General features: G+C 35.9%; 1 protein-coding gene across 1 annotated transcript; it reads left to right on the top strand.

Moving 5' to 3' along the window:
- Positions 1 to 1,108: 1,108 nt before the first annotated feature.
- On the top strand, positions 1,109 to 15,690 carry LOC144440871 (TNF receptor-associated factor 2-like). The gene is made up of 9 exons (XM_078130306.1): positions 1,109 to 1,164; positions 4,800 to 4,949; positions 6,164 to 6,239; positions 7,910 to 8,008; positions 10,676 to 10,840; positions 11,496 to 11,570; positions 12,459 to 12,545; positions 13,262 to 14,053; positions 14,745 to 15,690. Exons 2-9 carry the CDS (start codon positions 4,807 to 4,809, stop codon positions 14,967 to 14,969), a joined length of 1,662 nt encoding a protein of 553 aa, XP_077986432.1. The 5' UTR covers positions 1,109 to 1,164; positions 4,800 to 4,806; the 3' UTR covers positions 14,970 to 15,690.
- The last annotated feature ends 11,987 nt before the right edge of the window (positions 15,691 to 27,677 follow it).

Raw genomic sequence — 27,677 nt, 5'->3', positions numbered from 1 at the left:
AGTAAAAAAAAGAAGAAAAGAAAACACCTCGTGGTGAGTGAACTTGCGCGATCACAGAAGCAACTTTAATTTTACCCCTTTCATATATAGTTGATTTGGCTAAACACGTCTATATTATCGATATCATCGGCATTTTTTTAATTGTATTCTGATATAACTTATATTCTGCCAGGAGACATAAGCTTATCTCGGGAAACAAATGCCTGTGGGCACAACCCTGTTTACCTTCCATGTTTGAAACAGGTTCCGTTCGTCCACGGTCAGATGTCGGCAGTTGTAACACTGAACCCATGAGGGATAACCCTAACTGGACTTCTTGGAATATAAACACTTGTCTTCCAAGAAGTCCACACAACAACGTTTCAATATGCAATTTCAACGCTTCAGAACGTATACGCATGCGTATTACGTGGTAAGAGTGCAGTAAGAGTGCTGTGGTGACGGATCAACTCGTCCCAATTCCAACTCGTCCCATTTCAAATTGTTCAATTTTCATCTCGTCCCATTTTCAACTCGCCCCAACTCTTTACAATATAATTTACCTGTGCATATATGAAATCGAACCTAGTAGTACTCAGTTTGGAGGGTCTGTGGTATCTCGTGTTCCACTAATGAAGTAACACTTGCGCTGTAAACACATACTGCAATACTTTAGGGAGAGGAGACACGTCTCCAAAACAGGTACGCGCGGAAGTCGTTTCGTGTCAGTCACTAATATTCTCCCTGGTTATATTATCATTATTATATCTTATTTGGGTCCTAATGTGAAAAGTGATATTCCATGACTTAGGAAAGTTGTTGTGCTAGTATAAGTTCTAGATCTAGCAAACACTTAGCCGAAACCCACACCACTTTCTGCTACGAAATGTTACATTTGCTACGCTTCAACTGCAGCCACGTAGGTAAAATCATGTGAATTTTTCGGTCCCCGTACTTCGAGTCCATGTATCGTTTAGATTTATAAACGTTTACTAGTGTTGTTGGGGCGAGTTGAAAATGGGACGAGTTAAAAATGGGACGAGTTGAAATGGGGCGAGTTGAAAATGGGGCCAGTTGAAATTGGGGCGAGTTGAAATGGGACGAAGTGAATCGCAATCGAGTGCTGTGACCGAGACGATAATCCACGAGGTGTAGTGTGAGCCTTGGTAATATCTCAATTGGAAGGTAAAAGTTTGATCATTTCGCATCCCATGGATTCTGGAATGTTTTATTACAGTTACTATACTTTTACATAGAAAGTGTAGTTATAGGAGTTTAGCGAAAATCCCGAACTAAAGTGTTGCTTTGTTGGCGTTGTAAATGTAAGCGACCACTTTGAAATCATAGTATCAGATAGATTAGCAGTGACGAATGTTGATCAGGTCTTATGATTAGGTCGGATGATTGAAAACGAAGAAATATGGACACCTTTTCACCTGTACTACTGTAGGTACTCGTTGAGATAGAGAGAGCAATGTACATATTATATTGCTATGACCGGCTGCGGCCATTTTGGATCTACACCGCAGTCACTTGTGACAGTGCACGTGTGGGTTATACATCCATGGACAGTGGAAGTTGTGAGCCGATGACCAGTTTTGAATCATTAACCGAATTTTTTATTTATTTATTTATTTATTTTTTATCACAAAAGGCTTTTATATCCTTCTCTTGTCTGAATACAACTGAAATTGTGTGAGATACATCACTAATACATCCATGGTACTGCTAGTATACCTACACTACAGTATGGATTGTTACATTACGTCAATAGATGTACCCATATACATGCACATCCATGATGTACCATGCAAGCTAAAACCATGGATGTATTAGTGAGATACATCCATGCTAAAACATAGTCTGCTTACTTGCATCATTCAGGAGTAAATCGGTACTTGATTATGACAATTAATGTCCCTTTCCTTCTCCGTCCTGCGAACAGCTAGGCATGAAACCTGGCCTTGCCAGAATCGAGTCTTGTCTCTGTTACACAGATACAGACTCTGTCCCTTCTTTACAGTCCTGCTTGCATACAGAGTAAGTCTTCCCTTCCTTCTCCGTCCTGCGAAGAGCCAGCCGTGAAACCCCGGGCTTACCAGAAATGCTTGTAACTAAAGAATTAACGCATCCTGTGATTAAATATTAGCAATAAATGAACTATTCATAATTTAGTAATTTTACCTCGCCATGGCTACAAAAGTCCCATTTCCGAGGACCAAAAATCCCGAAATCACATATTCAACTGTAATTTCAGGGTTCCGTCTTACATATGATGATCTAGTGGATATCCCGATCAAATATGGTGGCGTTTGTAAGGTTGACATTTGAAATTACAGCCGGAACTGGAAAAGTTTCGATTTCAACACTTTTTTGGCTCTTACCAGCAAGTGTTATCGTAAAAGAGATGTAAAACGATTATATATTCGATTGCTAAAATTTGATCGATGGTGCATTTTTGCACCCACACTTGAGATAGGATTAGTACATTGCTCTTCGCAGGACTGTATTGAGGGTCATGTCAGTAATTTAGACCCATGCACCGTCTGCAAGTAGGACTATTCCTAGGTGGGTACGTGTAGCCCCCCAACGGTCTTAGTAACCAAGACTATCAGAAAGCAGGGTGTATACCTCAATCTCAGATCTAGAAGACCTACTCTAGTCCTGGGAGTCTGGGACTTGATTCTAACAATGTCCCTAAACACAAATGGGTATCGTCAGAATTGAGTTCCGACAGACTACTCCATGTGCAAGCAGGATCTAGCTCTATACTTGTATGACTCATGACTGTAGTGTGTGAGACTCTATATTGATTGGAATGTCACCATAGTTTCATGTGGACTAATATTCTATTCAAGGATTGTCATATAATTGAATATAACGACATTATGTATTTACAAATGTTCAAAAATTAGTGTCACTGATGTTTGCATGTACAAATTAACACAAGTGATGCTAATTTTTGAATATTTGTCAGGTCATTAACAGCATAACTAATACAACTGACAGTATATCTGTGTCACTACGGTAACACTGAAAATAATGAGATAAAATGTAGTACACTGTAATGGAATCAAAGGTTTTACCATTAGACTAGTCTGAAAGATAATACATAACAGTTAACCTGCCATCCCAACAGCTACCACTTGACTAGGGCTGAATGACATGCTGTATCTTAATGTCTATTAGTAGAAAGCCAGGGTAATCATTACATCTGTGAGCAGAAATAGGCAAACATGAGAACTATGATTTTGTATTTCACCTTTTCCCTAACATCTGGGATGAGCTGTTGCATGTGTACATTCAAGAGTACTAGTGCCACCCATGGCAATATAACGTATCAGACGAAAGAGGGCAGTATATAACGCTAGAAGAGTATCTCTGCGATACATGTTTGTCTTATCATGTATATAGCAAACAAATGCTATGTCTGAACTTGTTTATTAAGGGTTTTATCACAACATTTATGGGATGTGTGATTTACAACTAAGACATCAAGGGATCTCTGAACTACTGTGCATATCATACACATTTTATGTTCCCCAAGAACAATTTAGTTAGAAAAGAAACAGGCTTCCCACAGACCACTCATTACAAATGTAAACAACACCACACTTCTGCCAACAAGCAGGCACTGTATGTGCACACACATATCACTTGTAACTTTGAATCAATACGCTTGTTTATGTCAAAATCTGAGCCTGCAATATGATGACTTTCAATAGCTTGTTTGTTCCGAGGACGATGTGTGTATGTCTTTGCATCAGTAGGGGTCGGATGATGTTGTTTATATTTGTATTGAGTGGTCTGTGGGAAGCCTGTTTCATATCTATCTAAATTGTTCTTAGGGAACATAAAATGTGTAAGATATACACAGTCGTTCGCGCGATCCCTCAATGTTTTAGTTGTATGTCATTAGATAGCAAAGATAAAGGTAATACAAATCAAACAGTATACAACAATCTCTGAGGAGAACAGCATGTTGGGAGTTATCGGATAGAAAGTACTGAAGAGAAAACAGTCACAGTCTGAGGAAGTGCACTGTAGTGGTGTTCGACATGTGTAGAGGGATTGATTGACATTGTCTATTGAGTACCAGTGGCTGACACTTCTGAGATATGGTTACTGATATTAAGTGCCTCCAAACAACGACATGTATGATGAGATGTGATTGACATTCATTGTTGAAATATCAGAAACAAAATGGGATATGGAGTGGACATTTATTGAAATGGAAGGACAGATTAATTCAAAGAAGTGCAATGGAAATATAGCTAAGGAAGTAGTACGCTAGCCAACCAAGAAGATAAAGGGACTGTCATGAAATTGTCTGAATACGGAGAAGAACTAGCTATGGAGAGAAAGATGGAGAGATGAAATTACATCGTGTCAGTCTACAGTAACATAAACATGAATGGCTAAAGAATGAAAAAGAGAGCAACTACATATATGTACATGAGGAAGACTACATCCAACATGATTTGATCCCATTCTTGATTGATTGATTAATTGATTTAGTGATTGACAATCTTATGAATATAACTTGTACATCACATTACTTACAATGCAGCTGGATAAGTTTGGACTTGGATGTAGAGTTATTGGATACTTGCATACATTTGTAAATCTCTTGGTGACACAACTCGGCAGGAATTCTTCTAACTCATACAGACTTATCCTTTACAGGAAAAAGAAAAATTTCAGAAATTTAACTGCTAGAGTAAACAAAGTAGTCATAAAATAATACTTGTATTATAGTTTGATTCTTAAATTGAGTGATTTTCATGCATTTTTCCCCCCACTTTTTTCATTAATTTTAGATAACCAATGCCGGGCTATTCCAAAGAAATCTTTTTGTCGGCCCCAGAGGTCAAGTTCCTGTGTACATCATGTCATTTGATCTTAAAAGACCCAGTGCAGACATACTGTGGACACAGATATTGTAGATCATGTATTGATGACATGCTAAGGTAAATGGAAAAAGAAGTGAATTTAGTCCCCCCCCCCCCCCCAAAAAAAAAAAAAAAAAAGCAAACAAAACACAAGTAAAATAATGTAACTATGAAAATCAAACATACATTATTCACTGAAACTGGATGAAACATTAAAAAAAAAGACATCTGAATGCTCACAGAACAATTTGTTAGTACCTGTGGATAAGTATAAAGAGACACTACATTTAATACAATGTACAAGCAATTTTATCCAGCTATACACGCAGAGTAGTCTGTAAGATACAACATTCATGTCATGCTATCAGCTAGCACTCACATATGCCTGACAGGGCTGAACAATACGATAAACGTATCTTAGAGTCTAGATACAGGTTAGACTTAAAAGCTTTGTTGAGGGCGTTCGTCATGGTGTTGTGACGTTGTACGCATGGGTACTGATGAGTGCCTATTCCACAACAAAGCTGTCATTCTAAGGGTCAGGGTCTTGTCATAAACTCAATCTACTAAACATATTTATTTATAAATCTTATGTACAGTGTCTTAAGGAGACAGACTTGATTAGCAAGTAGCTATTTTCCTGGTTTCCTTTTACCTACCTAGAAAGATGTATTATTTTATTTTGTCTACAAATGTCAAATTTAATAAGTAGGTAATAAAGAAGATAATATATATATATTATTACTTTAGTACTCTTAATAACATGTATGGTATCTAGATTAGAATTTATTCCACACTCAAAATGAGGACACCAGTTACCAGTTGAACAGTTAATACCGGATACTACTAAGCCTGGCTGTGAGAGAGTTGAGAGTTGTCAGGAGAACTAGAAGAGTGCCCAAAAGCATTTAAGATCAATGACTGGGTCATTTAAAGTAAACAAACATACAGGACAGATTGACGGAATAAATATAATAAAAGGAAAGTGAAATGTATTAATGCTAATTGGCCAATAAAAATAAATTGTGCGGTTTCGATAATGCCCAATTTCAAAATAGGTAGGACCCAAAAATTAGGTTGGGTCGGGTTACCGGAACCAAACATTTTTTTTATTTGACCATAACAGAAATTCTTGACACACCCTTCTTCAATGTTAAATGAGGCAACATGTGACACTCCTTGTGAACATGTATGTACACTGTAATATGATTATACTTGCAATGGCATGGCTATTGTGTTGATATACAATATATGTATCATCTACTTATTTTCAATATAATTTTCTCCACTAGTCAACCTGGCCATCATGTATGTGTGGAGTGTGGAGAAGATGATGACGATCCAGAGAGTCTGATTACAACCAGTCAGGTAAATGAAATATACAATAAAATCAAATCGAAATAATGTAATGTCAGTCTAGAGCATACATACTGAAACCCAGACTAACCTCTCAACTTATTGACCTTTTTGTGCCCTTTTTCTGTGACCTTTCTACTGATACTGAACAGTTGTATTTCATTTTGACATTTATGGGACACAACTGTTATAATGAGATTAGAGTTTTAAATTAAGATTAAATTGATTAAATTTTTAGAGTTTCAATTTAAGTCCTGTCCTTGCAAGTAACACAACCTGTAACTGAGGCCCCATCTACATCAGTAGACACAATGTTCTCATGCCTTGCAAAGTAGACAACACAGCTTGTATAAAACAAAATTCCAGTTGACATGCGCATGATTGGTGTTGTGTAGTCTACAAATGTAAACTTGAAAGTTATGTCATTATATTACATTGATTTCTTTGTTAGACTGCCCCTATGATTGATCTCATGTTAGAGCTCTACCAGTCGACAGACATAACATTAACTTGTTATGTTTCCGCAGTTGTAGTAAAATATTATTTCAATAACGTAACAAAGCAACCAAGATCATACACATTTACAAACAGGGTGGTTTCAGAACAGAGTACACATGGCATTTGTTGAAAATAAATACACACGCTAGTGTACTGTGTGATAGATACAGGCAGTATAATATTGGCAGTAACATGCATACATAAACCAGGATTTTCAATGCTATATAACTCAATGTTTTTGCTAAGGGTAAAATCTACTGGGGTTCCCATGTCATTTCATCTGGGTTCCCAAACAAAATAACCATAGACTATGGGGGGAAAAAACTGCCATTTTTAATTTTTTTTCTCCCTTTCTCTTATACTGGGGTTCCCCAACCTTAGCAAAAACACTGTAACTAGGATATCAAAATGAAATGAAAACATGTGATACCTATTACATCTTTTATGGACTTCTACTCACAAATTATTCCATTTTAGTAGTCCGTGTGTGTTGTTAAATTTAACGCACTCCAATTGCCAGTCTGGTCTCGTAATTTCCTTTTACGTATATAAACTGATCATCTGCGCATGCCCATTTGAGTTCAGAAATAACCAACAAATCAACTTACGATCAATACAAATGATATACGATTTTCTGAAACCTTGGTTTACGTTAGGTTTGAAGTGTATTACAAGGCTATAAAAAATGGGTCTAATGCGGTTTATTAAAGATATGAATCTCATAATCTAACATGAAATTTGTAGAAGGAAAACGTGACAAATATGAGGATGTATTCGAAAAAAGTGACCCATGGCAAACCTTCATTCATTTTCCAATAGAAGTGCCCCCCCCCCCCCCATTGATATAATTTCACTGCATTTCTATGTATCTGTGTACTTGTGCCACTGTCTATGTTTTGTGTTGTTTCTTACACTCCACATATATTTTGTATAAGTTGTTTGCAAGACGATTTCCCTATGAGAAATGATAAGCTTTATTATTATGATATTATGGGATATAAGTTTATCACCTGAAATTTGTATAGTCAGTTGAAAATGAGATACGATATTGCAGAGTTAAACTCCATAACAACTATATTTTTTTTTCAAAAGAAAAGATAAAAGTTGACATGTATATATATGCTGTCTCAATTTGATTCCTTCCATAGCAACACTTTAATCTAAAAATTATTTTCTTTGTGTAGATTTTTCCAGACAAGGCCATCCAGCGTGAGTTGAGATCTGTTACAGTGAAGTGTATTAATGATGGATGTGATTGGGAAGGACATTTTAAAGACTATGAGGTAACTAAAAGTTTGATAAAAATATTGATTCAATTTAATAGCCCATCATACAATGTAGCTCTAAAGCCCCATTTACATGGCGAGACACATGAAGCAATTTGTCGCATTCAATGAATTGCTTAGTGCATTGCTCATTGAGTTGCCTCGTGTAACCTGGCCATAAAACTTTTTGTGTATACAGTATTGTATTAAGGGTGAAATGCAGGTTGCTTGGAGATTCCCAGTGACTTGTTTTACTTATTTTAAAATTTTGTCAATTTTGTCACTTTACCAAATATAGTGGCACTCCGATTAGGGCATGTGTTTTTTTATTAAAAATTACAGAAATAAACAAAATCATTTAAAAACTTTTTATGTTTTCAGTATTTTAAGACTGAGATTGTAATTGTTTTCACAATCATTTGATATGTACTGTACATGTATTCTATATTGAAACCAAACTGTACACAAAGCAATCTGTACAAAGATTATGACTGCATTAGACAATCCAACATATTTTCACTTCTCTATTTAGCTGTATGTAGGAACAGATACAGAGAGTTGGTAAGGGTATATGTTTAAAACTACATAGCTGTCATTACCAGTGTGCACTTTAAGCCAATTTGAGGCTCCACTGACGCACACAAATTCTAGTGAGACACCAACATTTGGTGTTCTTCTATCTCTTACTATGTGGTGACTCACAAGAATTGCCATTTGTTTTCATTTTGACTCACAACAACAAAAATTGGCTATCATTAGAGGACACACTGTCATAACTATGTAAGTAACGCTGTTGACTGATAGATATTTATAAATGTGTGGGTTTGACTCATGTACTGTGTACAGATACCCATTGATATAATAGTCAGTACTCAACATTATTTTGACGTTCAGTGTAATTTCCCCAGTTACAGTCGTGTGTTTGGTGCAGAAGTGAAAGAGTGTATTTATTGCAAGGTTATATTTAGTTCAGAAAAATGTACTGACTTCATCAGGAAATGATGACAAAGTGGAATACCAAACACTATTTAACAGAAGAAAACCAAAAGCGTTACCATGACATAATGACTACTCTACTCTATTAATTTCAAAGAAGAGTTTTGTGTTTTGCAGCAAGATATCAGACATACTGAACAGTTGATTGATGAAACACCTTATCTTGACCATAGTAAAGTGAGAGAGAAGAGAAAAGCCAGATAAGTTTTCTTAGATGAAAACTAGAATTGTTATGTCTGACTAAAAGAAGCCTTCCACTAGTAGTTTTATGTAGAAATGACAATGAAACGAAAATGTGTGTGCATAGATAATTGAAGACTTGTTGGGCCAATGTATGAAGGATGCATGTATGTAGTTAGTGTACATTGCTTTAGTCATGGTTTGAGAATCATGTATCTAAGTCAGAAAGAGGAAGTCCAGTAAAAAATTGGGGAAACCAAATGAAAATTGTTTGGTTGTTTGGCTGGTTTCACATTTTCCAGCCTGTAATAAAAATGAATTAATACATAGAATAAATACCATGTCCTTCTTAAGTTCTGCCTCAAAAAAAAAAAGATTGCACGAAATTGTTTGGTTGTGGTTACCCAATCACACCCAGTTTTTTCATTGCCCACTTTTTATGTGTTTGAGAAAAAAAAAATCTTAAAAATTGTGAAGTCTCACGAGAAATAGTGGATGTGGAAACTGACATCAACTTAAGAAGACAATATAAAACTGTTCTTCCAATCTATAATGGCTGTAGATCTGATGGGAATAAACCAATAACACAGAAACTACTATATGGAAAACAAAGGGTTGTCGGTGGCTGAGTGTTTAAACCACTTGCCTCTTACCACTGCGGTCGGGGTTCGAACCCCATTCAGGGTTCGATTAAATTTACCACGCTGTAAGTAAGAAGAATGTCGTTCAGTTTGACTCTACCGAACAGCGCAGGTTTTCCCCGGGTACTCCGGTTTCCTCCTGATTAACACTGAACCCATGAGGAATGGCCCTCACTGGACTTCTTGGGAGACAAGTGTTTATATGCTTAAAGAACTATCCAGTATAAATAAAGATTATTATTATTATTATTAACATAACTACCTGAACTAGACCTCCCACATGAGGACAAAAAATAAAAAATAAAAAATAAAAAATCTACCCACCTGTTCTAAAATTGAGTGAAATCGGAACCACACACTTCATTTTGTTAGACCTAGTCTTGCTGCTAGACGTTTGGGCTTTCTTTCGATACTATAAGGGAACAAAGTTCGCAGTGAGGGATTGCCCGAACAGTCTAGCAAATGTCATTTTCAGACCAGACATTCCATTGAGATTACATTAAGCGGTGGGTTGGGCCATGTATGCATATATATACTAAATATGCATGAAAAATTCGCTATTGTCCTCTGTTTGTGCTTGACGCTAATGCGGTTCTCTGATTGGCAGTTATTTATATCCTGATAACATTTGCTAGACCTTGGATGTTCCATCCTTGATAGCGATGTTCGGTTGTGTGTAGTATTGTATCGGAAGAACATCCGAGGTCTAGCAGATAGACTAACCTTGGCAGGATCTCTGTTTAAATGTATGGCGTAGGGAAACACATAAAAACAAAAGAATCTTTCTTACTGGAACTTGAGGGCAATGTACACATCAATATAATTGAAAAACTTTTGTGTAATGATTCAAGTTATTATACTCTCCTAGGACCATGTACAAGTGTGTGACTATGAAGTGATAGCATGTATCAAAAGAGGATGTGATCAGAGAATACTGAGAGGAAATCTTGTCAATCATCTTGACACTCAGTGTGCGATGAGAGTTGTACAGTGTGAATATTGTGATGAAGATGTAACATGGAAAGAATTGAAGGTAAGGAATTATTTAAGATTTGTACAACCCAGGCTATATACACATATCTTAGTGTTCCTAAACCACATTTTTTAGGTTTTGGTTTTTGTGTATTGCCGATATGCTAATTTTTATTCTGATCACTTCTCAGTGTCGACTTAAATACAGGTTGACATGTACACATGGATTCAAGGTTCTCCCAGGACCATTCATTATGATGGCTGCTTTGTATGGTTGTGATTTGTGCATTAGCTGTAACTAGGACATATTTTTATTAAAAAAAGTAAAGATATATTATTCACTAAAAATTGGTCAATTACATATAAACAGACATTGTATCTGTTAATTAGTGGTCAGTAGTATCTGTAGGTATTGTAGTGGCAAGTTTAAATCTTGAGTGAAAACTTGGTTTTGAATCTGTCAGTAAATTATTGTACCTAATAAACATTTGGAAAAAACATGTTCCAATTGCATCTCGTGCAGTTTTAAGACTGTCCATACATTGCCAGTGTTGTATGCAATGTATCTGATTATTTAGTCCAGTACTTCATGACTAAATGTACAAAAGTAACAGTGAAATGATTCGCTTGAAATGATTCTGTTGTTTTTGCCTATTATACGAGAATTTCCTTTTTCATTAGAGTAACTTTAAGTTTTTTGCTTTCCAATTTTGTAGGCCCATCATGCTAAGTGTCCTAAATTTCTAATGACATGTACTTTCTGTGGAAAGAAGAACATCCCAAGAGAAAAGGTATGACCAAAAATGATCTCTTCCTCGCATTCTATTGATGTTTTACCCATTTTGTTGTCATGTATGTATCTGCTTTGCCATGCATTTGCTGCATATGAAGTAGATGACATCTTGTCTACTGTGGACAGTATTGTAGATGAAGCAGTGCCTTGAGAACTACGTAGATGGAGTGTCAAAAGGTTTTTTTATCTACATGCACTGTAGAGACATTCGAGTACAGTATATATCTACTGATTTGGTAAGGGTGTGAACTTATGCTCTGTAGAACATATTATTGCTTGTATGAAGACTATTATTAATTGTCAAAGGAATCAACTCTCATGCTTGCAAGTAGAAATGCTGCATGTCCATGACAGTTTTGTTTGTACCCTCCCACTCCTTGAGCTTGTATTTCCTAACTAGCCAACATTCCAGTGTGTGATGACAGAGAGCCCCAACTGTCAAGAAGTACACATCAGCTCTTGTGCATATTTGATATGTATGGAAAATATCCATGCATAATGACCTGTTGACAAAAACACCTTAGTTCTGTATGTTGTGGTCCTGTTATATGCCAACTGATTCCGACACCAGTATGTGCTATGTACTAGAACATGTTGAATCTGAGTAGTTAGGAAAGTACAGTCGATATAGTCCCATAGAGTCATACCAACATGATGTAACATCAAGTTAACTTCTGTCATTCAAATCTACAAATGTAGAACTGTACTTGGTGTGTACAGTTCTATTTTCTATTACATATTATTTTGTTTAATACTGGTATGACCAAGTGCTGTGCTTCCAGATCAGAGGCATACTTGATGTTACTCCTACCAACATACTGGTACAGTGTCTGTCTGTTTGGTCCATAAAAATGTAAGCTCTTTTCTGTTTTCTCTTTGTCTTCAGTATGGTGATCACATTGATGCTGTCAAAGGGGATTGTAAGAAAAAAGTCGCCCCATGCAAGTATCAGAATGTTGGTTGCAAGGAAATGGTAAGAATGTATTTTATTCGTACATAAAAGTAGCACCTGGGATTCTGGAATCTGCTTTTAGATTTACTTAAGTTAAAGGCGAGGGTTTCAATCCCAGATTCTCACATTAGCGTTGTCTTATCAGTGGAGCTATAGGCATGACATTGGATTATTATTTTGTGCTAGATAAACTTTTTGTATAGCTTTGTCAGACAAGTGTTTTTTTTCACACCTAAATTTTAATGTTAATCAAAGTGTGCCTTTAAAGGCCCAGCAGTTGTAACTGCAGACTTTTCTTGCCTGAGAAATATGACCAAAAATCATGAACATCACTTCAAGTGATTATGTGCAGTGTGCTCTATGCCACTTTGATGATTTCTCCTTAAATTTCGTTGTTGTTATGAGATTCTATATGTGTCTGTAGAAAGTCATGTGTGACTGGATATATATGAGTGAAGATGACAAATATACCCTGTAGTCAGTTTCAAGTGATGAAGTATTTTGCTATAACCCTAATGTAAGATATAAGTGTAAGTAATTTCAAAGAAACATGTGCATGTTAGTAATAATTTTGTGAACTGGTGGTCCCCGGACCAGTGCCTTAAAAAATCCAGTGGTCCAGTGGTACAAGGTAAAATTTGTGTGGTCCACCCAAAAAAATTGCTAGTCCCAGACCCAGAACCAGTGGATTTGTTCACCCCTGAATAGATATATGTGTATATGTATTGTTTCAATAGGTTGAAGTTGAGAAAATGTCGCAGCATCTTGAGAAAACTAAAACTCAGCATCTTGACCTTCTTCATGCCGAGATATCAGTAGTGAATGAGGCACTTGAGAAATTTAAAGTAACACCTGACATCCCAACCATGGCAAGAAAATCAGCAGAACATGAGAACAAGATTGAAGTCATAGAGAAAAAGGTTAAAGAAATGGAAAACAAGTTAGCTAAACTGATGGAAGAACAACATGGTTCTTCGGGAAAACAGATGGATATAAAAGGATTGCATCCTCTCATAGAGAAACAAACCAGGAACTCGGAGGAACTGAAGAATAAGATTACCATCCTGGAAACTAAAGTGACAACATATGAAGGTATTGTAGCTGTTCTCAATAGTCAGATTGAAAGAGATGCTAACGTGGTCCAAATACTAGAAAGACAGAGAAGGCAAGACAGAGAGTTACTGGAATCACTGGAGAGAAAGATCAAAGCCCAGGATCGCATCATAGCACTTAAAGATGTAGCACTGGCTGAACAAGACCTTCGTATCCAATCCCTTGAAATGGCATCCTATGACGGGGTCCTGGTCTGGAAGATAAGCAACTTTAATCAGAAGCGACAAGACGCTCTGTCTGGGAGAACCACATCCATCTACTCTCCCTGCTTCTACACGACTCGCCATGGTTACAAGATGTGTGCCCGAATCTACATCAATGGTGATGGGATGGGTAAAGGCAACCATGTATCTCTCTTCTTTGTGATCATGAAGGGACCATTTGATGCTCTCCTCAGATGGCCATTCAGGCAGAAGGTAATTATTTTATGATATTGCAAGCTTCCCTTACATTTGATTTCATTCCAGCTTTGAAGGGTATGTAGACTTTTAGCTCAGTCATATACCCAATGAGTACAAATATTAGGTCTGTAAAGGATGATGGCAATTATGAATAGAACGTATCTATGTCAATACATCAAGAATTTAAGTAAATGTAGTAATATTATGCCAATGTTCGTCCATCTTTCTGTCTACATAGCTGTCTGTATGCATTGAAATCTTGTCAAATATATGGGTAATAAACAGAAATGAATGGAGGGGGAAGGGGGGTTATGTCAATGTTTGTTTTTCTGTGTGTGTGTATAAACATCTCATGAATGTGCAATGAGCACAAATGGAAGGGACTGTTGGGGGAGAGGGGGGATTTGATACCAGTTTTTTTCTCTTTCTGTATGAATATCTGGACAATACATATTGAGAACAATGATGAATGGTGGTGTTTGATGTTTTGAAATTGTTGTCGGTCTGTCTTTGTATCATTATCAATATCTCAAAAAGGCTGTTTTGAATGAAGTTCTTGGGTCAAAGAATCAAGATTTACAATGAAAAGCAAACTAATATTTGTGGTTCAGTCTCCTACGGTTTACAATGTATATAGATGAATTAATTGTCATTAATGCCTGACATCCTGCCCCTCATCATTTCATATTTTCTTGACATTTTTCAGGTGACCTTCATGCTGTTGGACCAGAACAACCGAGAACATGTGATTGATGCATTTCGTCCTGATCCGACATCCAGTTCCTTCAAAAGACCAACCAATGACATGAACATCGCCTCTGGATGTCCACTGTTCATGCCAATTAGTCAGCTGGATAGTAGCAGACATGCTTATGTCAAAGATGATGCGATGTTTTTAAAAGTTATCGTAGACACTTCAGATTTAAATTAAGTAGGGCTGGTTCTCTCAATGAGAGTGGTTTTGACCTTGACCTTTGGCTCTGCAGTTTGCTACTATGTTGCATGCTGCTTATTATCTTATTTGCTGAACACCAGGTGCATTGCTCATTTAAATGTAAAGCGCTGACCATCAAGAACCCTGAATGTGTGCAAAACTGCCAAGATCTAGTTAGAAATGTAAACAGGGACATATATGTAAGGAATGACCTGAGCGTCGTAATTACTGGTATGTGTACATGCATTGAACTTTTTGTTGAATTTCCGTTCGCAGAGAAACATATACTATGTTGTAACAGTAGACATGCATGCATACTGACAGTGATTATTGTTCAGCATTTAATACATGTAATTTGCATGGACCATGGTGAAAGCCTGCCTGTGCAAGTATACTAGGGAACATTATGAAATGACAGAATGTCAGCTGAGGATAGGATAAATGTACAGACAGGCTGTAGCCATGGGAACATGCAAATTTCATGGATAAATGTTGTCTACTGTGTAGATGTCAGTTTTCAGAATTTAGCATTGTATGTGTGCTCCAAAGTATATACATGTGTATACGTTGAAGCTGCAATAGCTGTGACTGAAACAGTTTATGTATGTAGAGCTGAGCTTTATACAGTCCAGCTCAAGAACAAATGTATATTGAACAAAATTTGCAAATTTAAATGTTTAACTCAGAGCAATTGCAGCTTAATATCCTATATTCTAGATATACTAGTATCTTCTATATTTTAGTTATACAGAATATTTCTGCTCTCCTTTTTCAACCAATACACTTTTTTCAAATATCATATATATATATATATATATATATATATATATATATATATATATATATATATATATATATATATATATATATATATATATATATATATATATATATATATAGTTTTGGTAGTACTGGAACTCTTTCTTGGGTGTAACTCGGAGTTTCACGCATATTGCGATCATCAGACACTCATATATATTATATCTGTTTTCAGTTACATTGTGGTGATATCTATATTTATATTCACATTTCTATCATTTGCAGTACAATTTTTTTTTCAAAGAAATTGTGCTAGAAGTTAGGCAAAGAAATCATGAAAAGCCAGGCTTTCTTTTATTTTTTTTATAACATGGAAGGATATTCCCAGTAGTTGACATACACTATCCTTTTCTGTGACAGTTCACAAAAATGAAACAAAAATGTTAGATGTTTGAAACTTTGATGATAACAAAGAACTTATGATATTTCACCATGTATCTATGATTTGCAAAACTGATGATTCTTTTAAATTAGTTTCTCATTGTCAGATACTTGTAAAAGTGTCAGTGACTGCTAATTTCTCCAGTTTTCATCTCTGTTTCTTTGCACCAATTGTGTTTCAAACAAATAGTGCTTTGTTGTTGATAATCTTGTCCGTGAAATGCATGTACACATACCAATATTTACAAACTCAGAAAAGTGCAATTGCTGTAAAGCTGAGAACCCCCTCACCATCACACAATATCCTATCCATAAAGTATCAACCCTTTCAAAGTTAATGACCTCAATACCAGATGCTTCAGCCACTACGGATGAAATAATTTGAAACAAATAGCTTCACAGAAGTTCATTTTTCCTTTGTAATTCTCTCTTGATTTCTCATAGGAATTTCATGTTGATGATGAAGTATGCTTCCTGTGTTTCTCAAAATGAAAACAAAATGAAATCAAAATTAAAACAATAATGGCCACTAGAGGGCGATGTGTTATGGAATAAGACAAGCCAAGCTTACAATTCCAATGTCTCTCTGTCTATGGATGTATAGTACTCACAAATACATCCATGCTCTGTGCAAGATGTACAAAATGATTCTGATGAACGACATAAATATACCCAGTGGACTGAGTAATTGATTCAAAAAGCCTTGAGCTTGTGTTGAACTCACAGATACTATCACAGGTCATTACTTTTCTTTCATTGTTACGTACTGTGCATGATGGGAAGGGGTTCTCACTGCGAAACTGCAGGGTCAAAGGTCACAGGGTCACATGACTAAACATTCAAGCAGGAAAGACTTAGCCAACCTGGTAATATGAAAAACAATCAACAAGATTACATCTTAATTTAAGAAGCTTCTAAATATACTGTATACACATCTGTTAGTGTTACCCATAATTGCTTCAATGATTATGAATCTTCAGACACAGTTCTGAATATTCAGATTTGATTTGGATACTGTAATGTTTCAGTATTGTGTATGTTTAGGTCACATGTAATGGTACTATAGACTTAAAAGATTTGTTGTTAGTAGTTCTCTTGGTACTCGTGATCTAAAGAGTGTACACAACAACAAAACTTTCAGGCCATGGTACTTTGCGAAACGATTTGCATTTAAAGAGAAAATACACCTTGTGAATTCACTATGTGTAAGAAAACTTTGGATGTTAAATAACCTATAATGTGTTGGTGTCACTCACTTTCACTCAACAGTATAGAGCTGTCATCACACCAAACTTTGGCAGAAGTGGTATGTTAGCCTTACTAGGTAACTTCCACTAAACTAGTTATTGACTGTTACAAACACACAACATTATAATGGAAGTTGCCATGCGAAGTCCATGTGTGTATGTAACTTTCGCCGAAGTTTGGATCACTGCCAACTCTGTTCTGATAAGTAAAAGTGAATGACACCAATACATTTTACCTCATTTTACATCCAAAGTTTTTATTAAACATAGGTAGTTCACAAAGTAGCCTTTATCTTTAAAATAGATAAAAGGGGAATGTAGGTAAGAAATAATGAACAAAAAATAATTAAGTGATGAAGCTTTTGATGGTACAGTTTCATAATCTACAGGATGTATTATCATCATCTATACAAATAATATTTGCATGCTTATACAATTACTACAGTGGTGCTATGCATAGAAAACATATTTAGAAAAGTAGTGTGTGTGTGGGAAATTATCAATAATTACATACATACATACATACATACATACATACATACATACATACATACATACATGCATGCATGCATACATACATACATACATACATACATACATACATACATACATACATACATGTACACACACACACACACCCACCCATCCATCCATCCATCCATCCATCCATGCATGCATGCATGCATACATACATACATACATACATACATACATACATACATACATACATATATATCCTTTGGTAGAAAGTATACTAGTAAAATAGATTAACGGCAACTTAAACTAACAAATTGGCGCTTGCTTAGTGAATAGTTTAGAAAACATGCACTAACACCAAATCTGTTTGCTGCATCCAATATGTTTATCCATGTTTTGAAGATCTAGATTGCATGTAGCTTATCGCAATCCAAAAAACATAAGTTTTATCTGAGCTGATATAACAATGCAGCCTAAAGCTGATTAATACTTACAGATGAAATCATCATTTTCAAATACTCTCAAATACATTGCAACATTTCTGATTGCATTTCGTTATGACCATATGTACAATATGATTCTATATGTTGTATATGTGAGATGAACCAGTTGGCTGTCTTTCCTGCATGATGTTGTTAAATGAACTTTAGTGCTGGGACATACTTTAAATCAAGTAAAGCTTGATTACTGGTTGAAAGTAAACAATATGTGCAGACAATTTGAAAATGGCAGACCAAAATGCTATCATATACAGAGCTGCAACATAAACATATTCTTTCATTTTGAGTTGCCTTGGAAATGTGAAAGTGATAGATATCCATTCTGCTGGATCCCCTTGCTTTTGATAGGAGCCACATTTCAAGTTTGTTGATTTGATGCCAGAGGCCACATAGGATATAGTATAGTAGTGTAATATGTAATATGTGCGGGGGCAACAACAATTTCAGAGAAGGATGACATTGACGATGATGATAACAAATTAATAACCGCAATGATTTCCATGTAGTATAGCTAGATTGCCTTACATTGATTTCATGTCTACAATTTAATAATATGTTAACATCTTAACCTACTTTGTAAATTCCATCAGTTTGATGACACAATGCAAAATGGAGAGGTTTATTTTTACGTAAGGTCAGCTGAAAAAGCTAAGATAATGATTTATTTTGAGATTATACTCAGTAAACAATACAATAAGTTGAAAACGATAAAGATTGCATAACGATCAAAAGAATTACATCCATGAGTAATAAAACATAAAACATAAAGACAAAAATATCAGTGTAGGTAGTTATGTAGTTGCTTATCGTTCACAAAAAGCAATGTTAGTGTTTTGTGTTCATCACTTTTAGATTTATTATAAATTTAGCGTTCATTATTTCTGGACTAGTGTTGTGAATTTCAAGTAATCTAGTCACAAACTAAATATATAGACATAGTTAAATGTAGTAAGAAATTTTTAATTACTGAAATAGTTAACTTCTCACCTGCAAATGAAAGAATAGACATTATGACACTCACGTGATATATGCACAAGTTATATACCTCAAACGTAACTAGAGAGATCGGTTTCTTTCAGTGTCCATATATACTAGTGTTTGTGTTTTACTGGTCAGGTACAAAATCCACTAGCACATATTTTCACTATATCAAACATGCACTGTACTTATGCCTTTCACAATCACTGATTGTAAATCATAACAGAAATGGATGGTACACACTATCATGGAGTCAGAAAACCAAATATTAACATTAAAGAGCTTTCAAGTTTTTCAACAGCAACCTTATGTATAACAATGTTAGTGCTAATAATAGGAGTGATATTTTGATCTCAGCTGGTATATAATGTGATATATGATAAATTAGGTGTTAGATTAGAATCCAGTAAGGAGTAGCCATTGCCTTTCCTCTACAATCACCCCACCCCCACCCATCACCACCACGACCACCGTCATGCATCCAATTAACAAGCCTTAGGGGAATTGTCCAATAATTTCTTTTTAGAAGCGAGTGTCCGAAGCAAGCAAGCTACCTGGATTGAATGCATGTAATGTATATGGCTCTGTATGTGAAATCAGTGGCATAAAGTGGCACTTCTGTTGAGGTTAATTTTAGGGGGGGGCATTTGTTTGTACACAGTCAAGTAAATACTAGTTGTGGAAAACATGATTGTCTCACACACCTGGTACTTTGTCTACCTAAAATATCAATGATATTTCACAAACAATTGCCTGAATGGTGACTGTCACACAAGTTTTCATTGTCTCATGCACATTTTTAACACCCTCCTGGTCCACCAATGTATGTTACTTTCATCCAGTAACTATCTGGTATGTCTACAGCACACACTGCCAAGTAGCTGTAATATTTTCACAACTTTTCATTCATTTTGCTCTTGAAGAATATATCTTAGTGTTACTATCTCAAAAAAGTTTAATCTAAGTGGGCCTTCAGGCACGTGTAATAGAGCATTCCCTGTCTCGCATACGTTCTCACGAGATCCCGTGAGATCCCATAGCAACCACTGCCCTTCAAATTTAAGTCAAATGGACATACGATTACATCATTGTTTTACATATAAGATCCACATAGATTTAACTTGGCTGGAGGAATTTCAATTTCAGAACAAATTTCTGTGCTTGTAAAGGTATGTCTTGGTTATAGACAGCTTCTTGAGATAGTAACACTAAAACAAGTCTGGGCTAGAATATGATTGAAAATTATTGAAACATCTGATTGTAGTTGGTCTAGTTCCTATACATGTTATGATCGTTGAGAGGATAGTGATCTTTAGCAAACGTCGACAGGTATAGGATCTAGACTAGATTATAGTTGAATCACTACTGTGCTAATCATTGATGGTACTGCACATTGAATTGATGTCCATATGTAAACACTCATATTTTAAGTATGGACTGAGATACTTGTTTGTCAACAAAAACAATTAAAATTTTATATGTTGATCAGATTTGATAACTCGGCACAGTTTTATGTGATTCTACTATCAGAACAACATAAAAAATCCAAAATGAGAGCAAAAGTGATGAAAAATTATTGTTACAGTTTCTTATATTCTTACTCTGTATATTGAGAGAACCTTGTTCCAACTATGTAAAAAATAGACTGTCGACAGTCGCTCGCGCCATTTTGTCCTACATTTTATCTAAACTTAGGTCATTGCCATGCTCCGATCCAGCGCAACAGTACTATAATCGCATACTGATATCGAGAACCGAAGGCCTTCGGCCCTCGATATCAGTAGATTATAGTAGTATTGTGCTGGATCGGAGCGCCACAATGACTTAAGTTTAGATAACATGTAGGGAAAAAAAAGGCGCGAGCGACTGCCGACAATCTATGTAAAATCATGCACAGCAAAGTAGTTTGTGCAAATATGTACATTGTTGGACAAAGCCCACTAACACTATTTTATCTGTATGAATTCATGTCGTATTGATATATTGATGTGTGTTTTTGTTGTGTTGTTTGTTTGTTTTCGATATGCTATTTTTTTCAGGTAGTGTTTTCTGGAACAGTAATTATGCAGTGATTAGGAAAAGTGGATTTCAGATTGGTACGATATACACGATCACTTTGTATTTTTGAATGTCAGTACTTCAAAAATACCGATTTATTTTAAAAAGTGATTATTGAAATCTCACATCTTCTAATATCTGGTAATTTTCCTTCAAATATTTTACTAAGACTTGTTGATAGATGTTATTATTCCCCTCTCCAATATTTTTCCTATTCAGCTAAGGAAAATATGAGTGACCTAAAAGGTGCTTTCTCACTAGGAGTTGCTAGATGAGTAGTGATAACCCTTAGGTCATGAGTATTTTCTGGCTGAATGAAGAAAAATATATGAAAAAAAAATATTGGAGAAAAAATGATGAAAAATATAACATAATTATACCAGTGCCAGTAATATCAAAGAAAAATTGGGGAAAAGTAATGGTAATTTTGAACGTTTTGACTCATATGTCGAGTGACATAGATATGTATTGTCATGATGTAGAACGAAAAGGATGTAAATTCCATACTTTTGGCTTTTGCATAATTGTTATTCATGTAGCATGTAGCATGTAGTATTGTAATTTTATTGCCTGAACTCTACTTTTACCAATGGTGCTACACCTCCCCTTTATGACAAGACCTATAAGATACAAGTACATGTATATCTGATGTAGTGCTTCTTTATATCCTTATTAATAATATATACTAGTATTTATTTAAGGGGCGAGATGAGTAGTTCAATGTAGGATAAAAAATATATTATCTTAGTTAGGCCACCCACACCAACCCACCCTCATCCCCTACTATCTAAATTGGCCAAAATTGATAATTGTTTCTGACAGTATGATCAGTTTCAAATCATTATGTAGTATTATGAATATAAGCCTAGTATGAAGTGAGAATAATGTTTGCTTGCTGACACTTTAATGTATTTTAGTGCCGTTCCGTTACCTTAGTGAAAATTATTCAATTTCTCAATTTAATGACATTTGTTTATAGAAATATTTGCATTTAGGAGTACGAACTAGATTCCATTACAATTAAAATCGTTTTTGTAGAATGAGAACCAAAATGATTAACACCCCCCCCCCCCCACATCTCACCCCAAACTAAAAGAATTTAGTTTTTGAACTATTGATCTCGCCCCAAAGATGTTACTGTAGAAAATAATAGCCTAGAATGCATGCTGTCAACTGTCAACAGAATGTATTTTGTAGACCTGGACAGTGTGGACATCAGGCCAAAACTACAGTTTTACATTTCCTATGTCATCTGCAAAATTCTTTGATTACATGTTATATATTTTAATATTCTGTGTATCGTTAACACTGCCCCAGTAAGAAAGATTCACAAGTGAGTCTAATTTCAGAAGAAAAAAAATATTATTCTATGGAAAATGTTATTGGTAACTTAAAAGTAATTGTATTTTTGTATGAATCAGTTTCTTATCCCATACAACTCAATGTATCAACTTTGATTCTGAAAATGTTGTCTTTGTTCAATACTACATGTATTAATGAAAATCAACTTCAAGGTGATGATGTTAGCTGTTATGTACATAAAATGTAACATGGACGGAACATGCAACACCAGAAAGTGAAGTGAAAATGGTTAAAAAAATTTAGTAAGTGAAAATCATAATATCTAATTTCAGCAATTCTGCTGTAGGATCCTTATTTATTTATGACTAGACTAATATATGTATCGTTGTGGGTACTGTTATTTATTGCGTCCACTAAAAAATTGTTGAAGGGTAGCAATGATAATAGTGTCTACAATGATGAATCATACCGTCTAATGTTTATGACTTACAGTATTTCACTATAGGCATGTGAAGGGGACTATATCGTCAACCTGGTATTTTGTAAAATGAAAATAAAATATCCAAACAAAAGGATCTGTGTTCACTTTAGAAGTATGAAATATATGGAAGGTTGTAATAAGTCCTGGGCAATAAATACATTGGGGAGCTGTATGGGAGAGGGGGGGGGGGGGTATAAAGTGAGTAACCTCCCCTCCCAACCTCACTCCCCCAAGAACTTATATATATACACTAGAACATAACCTGTTAACCCATGCTTTGTATGCATGGGGTATACATGTAGATACAATATTTGTTTGGTAAAAAGTTGGGTTGCACTTTCTCTAGCTGTGATACATGAAATTGTAGCATTAGTTTTGATTATTAGCACAACTGAACTGATGAGGTTCAGTCACAGGCAATCTTTACGAACTACAAAATACAATGTACTTTACAACTCTAGATAGTAGAAAGAACAAGGGTAGGCAACAAGCAAATTGCATACATTATGTAAACAAGGAAATTTGACATGCGCAAATACCGTAACTAGGACCCTTCCCCGAACAACCAATTCCCTTGGGGTCTGGTGTTGCCTACCCATTCTTCTGGAGTCCTTAGAGTTGGTGAAGTGCGTGGACGGGCATATTTCAATTGGCTATTCACATTGTGATGTATAACACCGCTCAGATGTACATTTGAATACAAGGATTGAGACGTTGGGTCTTGCACCTAGTAGTAGTCGCCAGGAACCATGCAATTTGAATAGACCCCTGTGTATGAAGGTACATTGTATCTTCTCCCTCCAAGGTAAATTACTGTATCCTCTGTTATTTGACATTGCTCTAACTTTTTTCCCCCTTGAATTATCCTGTCTCACACTAAACCTGATCATAGCCCATGGTTCGGTAGTGCTATAGGCATGGTGCAGTGTCTATCCGTGTGTGTGTGTGTGTGTGTGTGTGTGTGTGGATGACTTGAAGGCAAAAAACGCCAGGCCACTTGCCTTTGTATTTGGTTGGTACATTACTTTTGGTGTTGAGTTTGGAAATTGTTCAAAGCAAAATGATTACATCTTAGGTATGTGATTTGGGTCAAAAATGTCTTTTTTTGGTCAAAAATCTACTGGGCAGATTGGTCTGAAATTTGATGGGATCAGTACTTAGGGGTGTGTATATTAAGAATTATTCATGACATGATCCCATCAGTGATCTGCAAATTTTATGTGAATTCATCTGGGGATGTGTAGATGAAGGTATATACATGACATGATGATCCCATTGGCGATATGCAAATTCGGTATAAACATGTCAATTTTGGTCAAATACATTTCGAAAAGTACAAGGCGAATGGGGCTGAAATTTGTTGGGGATGTTTCAACTGGCCCTAGCAACCATGACCATGCCCTTGGCAACAGTGAAATTTTGTATATTGCAAAGATAATCTTATGCAAATATGCCTGGCAACAAGACCATGCCCATAGTAACAACCAAATGATGGTTTATATTGCAAAGATAACTGGGGTCAAAATACAAGTCCATAGACATTTTTAAAATGGGCAAATACACGTGTGTATGTGTGTGTGTGTGTGTGTGTGTGTGTGTGTGTGTGTGTGTGTGTGTGTGTAAACAACTTAAAGTAAAAAAACTGCTGGACTGATTGCCATGATATTTGAAAGTATATTTATATACTATGGGTGTCGAGTTCGGATATTGTTCAAATCAAAATGGTCTTTACCACCGGTGTGTGATGTGGAGAAAAAAGAAGTGATTTTTAATCAAAACACTTAAAATCTACTGGGCACATCGATCTGAAATTTGGTTGGAACATTCTTAGGGGTGTTTATATTAAGAGTTGGTCATAACACGATCCCATTTTTGATATGCAAATGAGGTCTAAAATTGTGCCTTTTTTGGTAAAAATCGATTATTCCATAACTACAGAGCTGAAATTTGGTGGGAACGTTCTTGGGGTGTTTAGATATTAAGAATTTGTAATAACATAATAATCCCATCAGTGATATACAAAATGGGTGTAAAAGTGTGTCTGTTTGGTCAAAAAGCAATAATTTTAAAATTACTGAGCATATTGAGCTGAAATTCAATTGGGATGCATCTGAGGATGTGTAGATGGTGAATTCACAACATGATGAGCCAATCGGTGATATGCAAATTGAGTCAAAAAATCTAAATTTTGTTCAAATTGAAAACTACATGGGGAATGTGGCTTAAACATAGTAGGGATGTTTCTGGAGGTGTTGTTCTGCAGTTATCGGTCAAAATTACATTGACAAAACTGGCGTTTAGCAACCACGACCACACCCTTAGCAACAATGAGATGATGATGATGATGATGATGATGATGATGATGATGATGATGATGATGATGATGATGATGATGATGATGATGATGATGATGCATATTACAAAGATAACAACAGGGGGTGGGTGGGTAAGTGAATGAAGATTTTTAAATAAATGCAAATATACCTAGCACTAAGACCGAATAATGGTTTATATTGCAAAGATGAAAACTTGGAAGGTACATGTATAGGCAAGTGACTAAAGATTCCAAAGATATATACACTATGTGTAGCAACAATACCACACTCATAGCAACAGCCAAATGATGAAGTATATTTGTAAGATAATAACACATTAATAGGTAAGCAAATAAACATTCTAAAAATGTATGCAAATATACCTAGCAACAAGACCACACCCATAACAACAACCAAATGATGTTGTATTTTGCAAGGGTAACAGCAGGGCCAGTTAGGTAAGTGGATAAATATCCAAAACGTGAATGCAAATATGCCTAGCAACAAGATCATGCCCCTAACAACAGCCAAATGATGGCAAATAATTATGGTATACCGTATAGGTAACAATAGGGCTGACTCAGCAAACAGATGTACAGTTGTGCTACGGTTCGCATAATTAATAGGGTGCACAAATTGGTGTTGGTGTCTGAAAACTCCGCTGTTTTTTATGCCTTCAAATTACTTTGTAACGTTTTTGAGTGTTTCCTGTTGTTCATGAACACTGCCAGTCGAGAACTGTATGGGTGAAACATTCCGCTCCGGGGGTCATGAGATAACTGGCATGCAAAACGATAGCACTCCATTTAAGGATAAAATGGGCGGGGTCATACGTGATCTCATAAATATTCATTATGTTATCTCCATAATTTGCAACCAGCTGTGTGAAGGGGCAAACCAAAGAACAGTGCAGAGGCATGGGATATATACACACCATCATGACCATTATGAGTACACAATTGTTTGTTACTTCCGGTCTGGCAAAATATTTAATCCTGTGGTTTTGACAGCTTCGATATTAATATTCCAAAACAAAGTACCAAAGCCTTTAAAACGCCAAGAACGCACCGATTCTAGCTGACGTAGATCGCTATATTATATTATTTAAGTCAGTCTAGTCGAGAGAATTCTATTGCACCATGCACCAGTACCCACCGGTGCATCATGATGTACTACATGTATTAGGGGAGACATTCATAAATTAAGGATAATCGAGCACAGTTTGCAAGAAGGACTATAGCTGCAATAATTGTAGCGTCTTGTTGCGGTTTTGTGGGGGTTTTCGTCTGTTTTGGTGACTTTTTAAGTTTTTGTGTTTAACCCGCACCTAACCTGTTAGGTGCGGGTTAAACACAAAAACTTAAAAAGTCACCAAAACAGACGAAAAACCCCACAAAACCGCAACAAGACGCTACAATTATTGCAGCTAGAAGGACTACAACCTCAGAACGACAAAAGCTCAAAAACGAGAAGAATGGTACAAGTACATCATGTATTGCAGCTAGCAATCTAAGACTTGTGAATGTACTTTATTTACGTCTATTTCCTTTTAGGGGTATATCATTTAATTTCTGGAGGGGGGGGGGGGGGCTGGAGGATTTGGACCCAACAACAATTTTTTTCGAGAGCAACTAGACAGCAAAGTTTTTGCCAAGTAGGGGTGCAGATGTGTACACACACACACACACACACACACACACACACACACACACACACACGTTAAATTTGACTTCACGCGTCTAGATCTTGGCACTTTTATTTTTGAAATTGATTTTCCTAATAGCTAGCTAGCAGGAGGCATATATGATGAATGTAGCTTAATATTCCAAAAAGTAGCTAGTCAATAGTCAATAGAAGTGGGACAGGGGTGGGCTTTGAGGGGTTCATTAGAAATTTTTGAAATTCAAGGACTACAAGAATGCTTTGTGGTGCTATTTTAACATGTTGAATTGAGGTAGTAATAAATATGAGGTAAAGTTTTGAATCAAAATGCAAGGGAGCAGTGTGGGGGTAGGTACCCCTAGAAATTTGTGAAATATAAGGACTAAAATTGTGCTATCTGGTGTTATTCTAACATGTCAAAGTGATAACAATACTCTTTCCTGATGTGATCACAATTCAAAATTGAATTCGGAAAACTAACACCA

The sequence above is a fragment of the Glandiceps talaboti genome, chromosome 10 (assembly GCF_964340395.1).
Source record: "Glandiceps talaboti chromosome 10, keGlaTala1.1, whole genome shotgun sequence".
Classification (NCBI taxonomy): domain Eukaryota; kingdom Metazoa; phylum Hemichordata; class Enteropneusta; family Spengelidae; genus Glandiceps; species Glandiceps talaboti.
Note: the sequence above shows the minus strand (reverse complement) of the source record. Positions and strands in the feature narration are given on the sequence as shown.